At 60.3% G+C, this 7,461-nt stretch overlaps 2 protein-coding genes across 2 annotated transcripts; one reads left to right on the forward strand and one right to left on the reverse strand.

Annotated features, from left to right (window-relative positions):
• Positions 1–978: 978 nt before the first annotated feature.
• Positions 979–2,826, forward strand: TMEM52 (transmembrane protein 52). The gene is made up of 5 exons (XM_055306854.1): positions 979–1,085; positions 1,171–1,214; positions 1,325–1,366; positions 1,907–2,085; positions 2,189–2,826. Exons 1-5 carry the CDS (start codon positions 1,020–1,022, stop codon positions 2,362–2,364), a joined length of 507 nt encoding a protein of 168 aa, XP_055162829.1. The 5' UTR covers positions 979–1,019; the 3' UTR covers positions 2,365–2,826.
• A 130-nt stretch (positions 2,827–2,956) lies between these two features.
• Positions 2,957–7,218, reverse strand: CALML6 (calmodulin like 6). Its single transcript, XM_055306851.1, has 5 exons — positions 4,632–7,218; positions 3,789–3,963; positions 3,539–3,683; positions 3,362–3,462; positions 2,957–3,289 (listed from the first exon to the last, which is right to left on the reverse strand). The coding sequence occupies exons 1-5, from the start codon at positions 4,716–4,718 to the stop codon at positions 3,243–3,245; spliced, it is 555 nt and encodes a 184-aa protein (XP_055162826.1). The 5' UTR covers positions 4,719–7,218; the 3' UTR covers positions 2,957–3,242.
• Between the last annotated feature and the right edge of the window lie 243 nt (positions 7,219–7,461).

A 7,461-nucleotide genomic window follows, 5' to 3' on the forward strand; every position in this document is an offset into this window, starting at 1 on the left:
TGTCTCTATGTCTCTCATGAATAAATAAATCAAATTAAAAAAAATAGATGAAGAGAGAGAGGGAAAGAAAGAAAAAGGGAGGAAGGGAGTAAGAGAAAGAAAGGTAAAAGGTAGCTGCTCCTCCCGCTCTCCCCAGACAAGGTCCCCCAGACAAGGCCAACCACCCTCCACCTTGGGCTTCTGACCCCCTCCCTTGACCTGACCACCAGGTGGTGGGGTAAAGGCCTGAGAGAACTTAGCAGGGCCACTAGTCCCATAAAAGGGCAGTGAGGTGGAAGAAATGGCAGAAGGGTCAGTAGCATTCTGTGCCCCCAGGCCCGGTGACCACAGAGGGTACACGCCCCAGATTGGGCATGACTTTCAAGGCCAAGTGCTCCGGAAACATGGTCGGCTCCCAGGACGCCGCAGGAGCGGGGGTCAGGCGCACACTCCCGACAGGCCTGCTTCCGCCGGCCCCAGGCAGCGCTTAAGCAAAATAAACGTTGAACACGCTGGGCCGGCCCCAGAACCCGGACTGCTGCATCACTTAACACCGCACGGTGTGCACGGTGTGCGAGCTCCGCCACGCTTGTCCTGGCCGCCACCCTCCGAGGCGACAGCAGGGCTCACCTGGCCCGCACGGAGCCTGACTGCACTACAGGCCTGGCCCGCCCGGGACCGGAGCTCTGCGCCGGGGCGGAGGGCGAGACCCCGCTGCGCCCAGCAGGCCGAGGCTGGCGGGCTCCCAGGGCTCCGGCGCGGAGGGCGGGGCCTCCGGGAAGCGGCTCGGCGGGCACGGGACGGGGCCTCCGGGAAGCGGCGCGGAGGATACCGGGCGGGGCTCTGGGGCGAGGCATGCAGGGCGGGGCCTCTGGGAAGCGGCGGGACGGGCCCGGGGCTGGGCTCGGGGCTGGGCTCGGGGCGGGGCTCGGGGCGGGGCTCGGGGGGCGGGGCTCCGCGGCTCGGGGGCGGGGCCTGCGGGGCGGGGCCTCCATAAAGCGGCGAGGCCCGCAGGCTAGTGCTCTCCGCAGGCCCCGAGCATGGTGCTGGGGGTTCTGGCCCCGGGTGCGCTCCTCCTGCTCCCGCCGCTCCTGCCGCTGCCGCAGGTGGGTCGCTGGCGCTCGGCTCGGGCACTGCGGGGCGGGTCTGCGCTTGGCGCGCCCTGGCTCGGGCTCACCCCTGTCCCCACAGGTGGCGCTGGGCTTCTCGGACGGCAGCTGCGACCCCTCGGACCTGTAAGTCAGGGGGGTGGGAGCCGGGGCCTGGCCCGACCTGTGGGGGAGGCTTGGGCGGGGCGGTCGGCTGGCTGGTGCCCCACCTGCTCCAGATGCCGCCGTCCCCGCAGGTGCCCGCCCCAGGCCCGCTGGAGCAGCCTGTGGCACGTGGGGTAAGTGGAGACCACGATGCGGCCCCGGCCAGGCCCGGCAGACCCCTAACCTTCCTAGCTCCGAGGCTGAGGAGTCGCCAGCACTGTCCCCTCCAGACAGCCCCCCAGGCTGACCCCTGCTTTCTGCCCTCAGCACCAGGATGGCCTGTCTTGTGGGCCCTATCCCAGTCCAGGACTTCTCTGGGCACCCGGGGCCCTTGGCACCACTTCCCACCCCCTCCTTCCTCACCCCTGCAGGGGGCCCCTGTGAACACGGTCATTGGTCTGGGCACAGGATTGTGCAGATGGCCTGGGACAGTGTGTCCTGGGAGTGAGCCCAAGGCACTTGTGGCCAGCCCTGCAGAGAGCCAGGACAGGCTGGCTCCTCAGGCCCCGCTCTGGCCTGGAAGGAGGTCTCTGGCCTGGAGAGACATTCTCTGGTTTACTTTTATCCTGCCTGTTGTCCTGTCTTGGGTGGCTGGGCCATGACTGCCCCTGGGGAGCAGGTGGCCAATGGCAAGGGGTCAATCCAGTGGTAGGGTCTTGCTCCTCCCTGCACAGGCTTATCTTACTTGCTGTCCTCCTGCTGCTGCTGTGCGGGGTCACAGCCAGCTGTGTCCGGTTCTGCTGCCTCCGGAAACGGGCACACACCCAGCCACACCTGCCACCAACACCTCAGCCTTGCGACCTGACAGTCAGCCCTATGGATAGTGACAGCCCCGTGCACAGCACTGTGACTTGTGAGTGCCTGCAGACCTCACCTGTTGGCTTGCCCGCCTGCAGGGGGAGTGGGGGCGGGTGAGAGCAGACTCATCCCCACCAACCCACTCTGGTTCCCTGCAGCTTACAGCTCTGTGCAGTACCCGCTGGGCATGCGGCTGCCCCTCCCCTTTGGGGAGCTGGACCTCGACTCCATGACCCCTCCTGCCTACAGCCTGTATGCCCCTGAGCTGCCACCCTCTTATGAAGAGGCTGTCAAGACGGCCAAACCCAGACAGGAAGAGCCATCCCCCTCTTAGTAACCCAGTCCTCTCCGTGGGGCCTGAGGCCTAGAGACATCGGCAGGGCTCCAGGAGCCAGGCTCCAATGCCCAACACCCCTGGCTGTAGCCCTGATGCCCCTCAAAGGCAGAGGAAAACTCTCTCGAACCTCTCCATTCTGCCAGCCACCCTGTGCTCAGAGGTGACCCGTGCAAGGGCACTTGCAGCCGAGGACCCCCCCACCCCAGCGCACACCTCCCATCCTTCCCCAGGGAAGGCCAGCCCGTCCAGCACATTGCTGCAGCCCTGGCCTCGTTGCTATGTAACGCCAGGCAGCCCAACCAGCTGCCCCTGTGTTGGCCATACACATGCACTCTCACACACTAGGGCAATGCCCACACAGGCTGCTGCATTCAGCCCTGACCTCACAGGCCTAAGCCTCAAGATTCAGGGCTGGCTGTAACACCCCCAGCTTTTTGGAGAGAGAATAAAGTTTGTACCTAAATGATCTCCATCTGTAGGAAAAGGCTCTGGGAGGGGCCTGTGGGTAGACATACCCCAATGCAGGCAGACAGGGCAAGTGGTAGTCTTCGACCTGCCCCCAATCTGGCTTTCCAGCTGGTGTCCAGAACCCAGAGCTGGGCAGTGGGTGGTGTCAGATGTCATAGCAGGAGTGACAGGCCATGTGCTGTGGTTGCCCAGGAAAACCCTCTCCTTTTTCCAGACCCAAATCTTTACCAGTCCCTCCTTTCTGGGCTAGGGACAGTGAAACACACATTAGTCTGGCTGGAGCGTTTATTGGCCAGAGTAGGGCAGGGTGGGGGGTGGCAAGGTAGGTGGCAGTGGGGGCAGTGCTGTGGGCAGCAGCAGGCAGTGGCCTTCTTCGTGCAGGCCTTCCATGGCCACAGCACCTGCTCCTATTGGACCAGCTTGAAGGACTCTCCGGTCATCATGGCCACAAACTCTGAGAGCAGAAGGACAGGTCAGCCACCAGCCTGGCCCACACACCCAGCTCCCAGGCCCATCCCTCACTCACCCTCATAGTCAATGGTCCCATCCCCATCCTTGTCAGCCTCCTTCATCATCTGCTCGGCCTCTACCTCATTGAGGGGCTCCCCTGCATTCATGAGTACATACCTGCAGGGCCCCCACATTCAGTGGTGGCCTGGAGGGTTCCAGCCCATGCCCACCCCTGCCCAGCTCCGGGCCCTACTTGAGCGTGTCCCAGTCGATGTAGCCCTTGCCTTCCTTGTCGAACACACGGAACGCTGCCCTCAGCTCGCCCTCCTGGTTCTGGGCTTTCTCCCAGTAAATCCCCATCAGGGCCAGGAAGCTGTCACAGTTGAAGAATCCTTTGTCTGCAGGGAGCAAGCAGCAGGCCGGGCCTCATGAGGGTGAGCAGATGCGGCCCTCCCTGCTCACGCTCACAGTTGATCACCCATCCAGGGCTGCCCCAGCCTCACTGTCTCTGTCCACGTCCTTGGCCATGGAGGCCAGCTCACTCTTGGTGGGGTTGATGCCCAGCAGGCTCATGAGCCGCTCCAGCTCACCAGTCTTCACCTCCCCGTTGCCTTCCTCGTCGAACATCTCAAAGACCCCCTTGTACTCCTTGATCTGCTCGGCTGTCAGGCGCTCCGTCTGCAGGGACACCAGCCCAGCATCACTGGGGCCCCCTCTGCCCCTCAGTCCGAGGGAGGTTAGAGGCCCCAGCACACGTGGCACCCTGCCCTGTCCATCCACTTGGCAACCCTTTGGGGCCTATGGTTCAAAAAGGGGGCCCCTAGCCCAGAGCAGCTTCCAGACAAGGTGGTATAGGGATGGGTCTGGAGGGGTGAGCAGAACTCTGCCAGGCAGCCTGAGGGGAAGGGCACACGAGGCAGAGGCCAGGTGTGAGGCCCCGGGGCTCAGGCCAGCCATGTGAGGGAGTCTCGGGGGGCTATCAGGTGAGACCAGGTGAAGGACACTGTGAAGGAGCATGCCCAAGATCGGGGTGAAGGGCCCCAGCCTGTTCGGGCATCTCTGGCATCTAGCCCCTGCCGGCCACCACCATGGCAGCTCTCAGAAGAGTCTCGTCCATCCCAGCCACCAGAGTGAGGGGGTGTCAGCATCCAGCAGAGCTCAGCCTTGGCCTCCCTGCTTTGCCTTCTGAACTGCTCCCTTGATTCCCAGACAGGCACCCGCACCCTCTGGCCCAGCCCATGCCTGTGCTCGGAGGCCCTGTCCCATCCTCTCGCCGCCCGGGCCCTGCTCCACTCCTGCCCCACCAGCCCACCAGGGACTCTGCCGGATGCTGGGAGCAGCCTCACCATGTCCGTGGCCGGTGGGGAGAACACTGCACGCTGGCACTGGAGCTGCTGTGCACAGAACACGAGGGGTGGAGGTGTCAGCTGCATTTTAGCTGGGCCCAGCTGCCTGGGGTCCCCAGAGTCCAGATTCCAAGATCCTTGTATGGCCAGGAGATCCTGCAGCCCTATTTTGGACCAGGCTTGGCCGTTCCCCACATAGCCCCTTTCTGGCCCTCCTTGGCCTAAGCATCCCCTCACCCTGAAGCTGCCCCTGGGATCCTAGGTCGCAGCCTCAGCCCTCTGGAGCCAAAGCATGGAGAGACACCATGACTGAGGACCAGGAGCAGGAAAGGGACTGAGGGGTGGCTGGGGAGGCCTGGAGCACTTGCCCATGTGTTCGCCCTTTGCTGTTCCCTCTTCACCGTGTCATCCTCCTCGAATTTTCTTCCCTATGGGGGCTGTCCTCCCACCATTCTGCCCTAGGACGCTCACACAGCCAGTCATCACTTACTTAGGAGGGTTCTTTCTGAATGCCCACCCTGGCCTGGTGACAACCTCCCATCCCTGTAGGCCGAGTGCTTTGCAGGCTGTCTCTACAGACGGGTCAAGAGGACAAATACACCCCCCTGGCCACCCTGTGCTAGAAGGGGCTGGAGGTCTGCAGTCCAGGGAGGGGACAGCTGGATGTGGTGTGGTGGTGAGAGAGGGCAAGACTGGATACCAGGAAACCAGACCAGATTTCCTCTGAGCAGCCAGGAGCTATTCTGGGACTTCTCAGAGAAACCTGACCTCCCTTCCACTCAGAACAGCAAAGCTGGCTCCCGAGGGAGCCTCATGGCCACGCCGTTCAGTGACCAGATGCCTGAGTAGCACACACACTCAGCACTTGGACACACATACCCACCCTCACCTCCACCAAGGGCCTTCCTCCTACCCCGGCACCAAGCACAAGATCCACCGGCCTGGCCGCGGGGCTCAGAGGCTTGCGGTTACAGGTTGGAGCCTCATGGGTCGAGGGGACTCCTCCCATCTCAGCCTCCAGCACCCCGCAGGGCTGGCCACAGATGGGTGCCCCTAATTCCCCTCACATCAGTGCATGGCCCCCAGAGACACACAGACACACCTGCCGCCGCCCACAATTGCCTGACGAACCTGAGCAGGCGAGATGTGCCATGGCCCAACCGGCTCAGCCCTGGGCCCTGCCAAAATATCTGAAGCCTCTGGGACGCTCCCACTGAGGCCCAGGCCAGCTGCTGAGGCCGCAGGATTTGTGCTGACGGATGGGATGGCTCCAGCAGACACAAGTCCTGAGGGCCCGGGCGACCGGGTTGAAGGAGAAGCCGGCTCCAGGTCCGGAGGGTGGTCCCCTACCTTAGCCCTGGCTGCTCTGTCTGGTCCTGATTTCAGGCTTGTGCTGATGAGAAAAGACTTTCGCACTCCCTTCCCTTGAAACTCTCAAACTAGGACAGGAGTCAGAAACATTTCAATGACACTAGTCACATCTATAAGCCCAAACCACAACATGTGAGGAAGGAAGCGGGTGGGGAACTACAGCAGGGGCCTGCTGGGAGAGGCAGGGGGGATAGTGTTACATGTCCAGCTGGGCAGCGGGGCCCAGACTCCCGCGCAGACGCTTGTCTAGATGTCGTTGGGAAGGGGATTTTTTTTCATATATGTATTGATTACAATGGTGACATTAACATAAAATATTACTCAGAGGGGGAGCTGACATTTACTGAACACCTGTTACGTACCACGATTTTTTTTTTACATTTGTGGTAAAACACACACACACATATAAAATTTACCATCAACTTTCTCCTTGGATCCGACTCCTGCGTATAAGCAGACTTATACAGGATTTGTCATTTGGGACTGGGTTATGTCACTGAACATGATGTCCTCAAAGTCCATCCCTGTTGCAGCGCATGTCAGCACTTCCTCCTATTTTGTTTTGTTTTTTAGAAAGAGGGGAGGGGAAGAGGGAGAGAGAAAATCCCAGGCAGGCTCCATGCCCGGTGCAGAGCCTGACATAGGGCTCCATCTCACAACCCTGAGATCACAACATGAGCCAGAATTAAGAGTCAGATGCTAAGCTGACCCAACCACCCAGGCACCCCCGCATTTCTTCCCTTTTTAAGGTGGAATAATATGCCACTGGGCAAAAAGACCACATTTTGTTTATCCATTCTCTTGTCCATGGAAATTTAGGTTGCTTTCACTTCTTTGCTATTGTGATTAATGCTGCAATGAATGTAGATGTGCTTGAAGGTTTTTTAGATGTGATTAACATTTAAATCAGTAGACTCTGAGTAAAGCAGATGACCTTCATAATGAAGGTGGGCCTCATCCAATCAGTTGAAGACCTTAAGAGAGAAAAAGTGAGCTTCCCAGAGGAGGGGAGAATTCTTCTCCAGAGGGCCTCGGGTTTGAGCTGCAACAACAGGTCCTCCCTGGGTCTCCAGCTGTCTGAATTCACCAGCCCCACAATCGCCACAAAGGAAGCCAATTCCTTAAAATCAACGTCTCTCTCTCCCTCCCTCTCCTATTGGGCTGTTTTTCTGGAGAATCCTGACTGATACAGGAGGCCAATAAAGGCAACATGTTCCAAGAACCTGGATATCTGTGTCTGGGCCCCCGGGACCACTCACAACTGCAGGGCACGTGGTGTTTTCTCTGGGCAGATCTGGTAGATGGCACAGGCACCCGAAAACAGCTGCTGAACTCATAGACTGATGGCCCAGGCCAGGGTATAGTGAGAGGCCCCATGTGTATTCAAGCAATCCCATCCCCTCCCTACAAGCAAGTGCCTCCCCAGTGACCCCTTCCTGGAAGAGAGAAGAAACCCATA

The sequence above is a fragment of the Nyctereutes procyonoides genome, unplaced genomic scaffold (genome assembly GCF_905146905.1).
Source record: "Nyctereutes procyonoides isolate TBG_1078 unplaced genomic scaffold, NYPRO_anot_genome, whole genome shotgun sequence".
Taxonomy (NCBI): domain Eukaryota; kingdom Metazoa; phylum Chordata; class Mammalia; order Carnivora; family Canidae; genus Nyctereutes; species Nyctereutes procyonoides.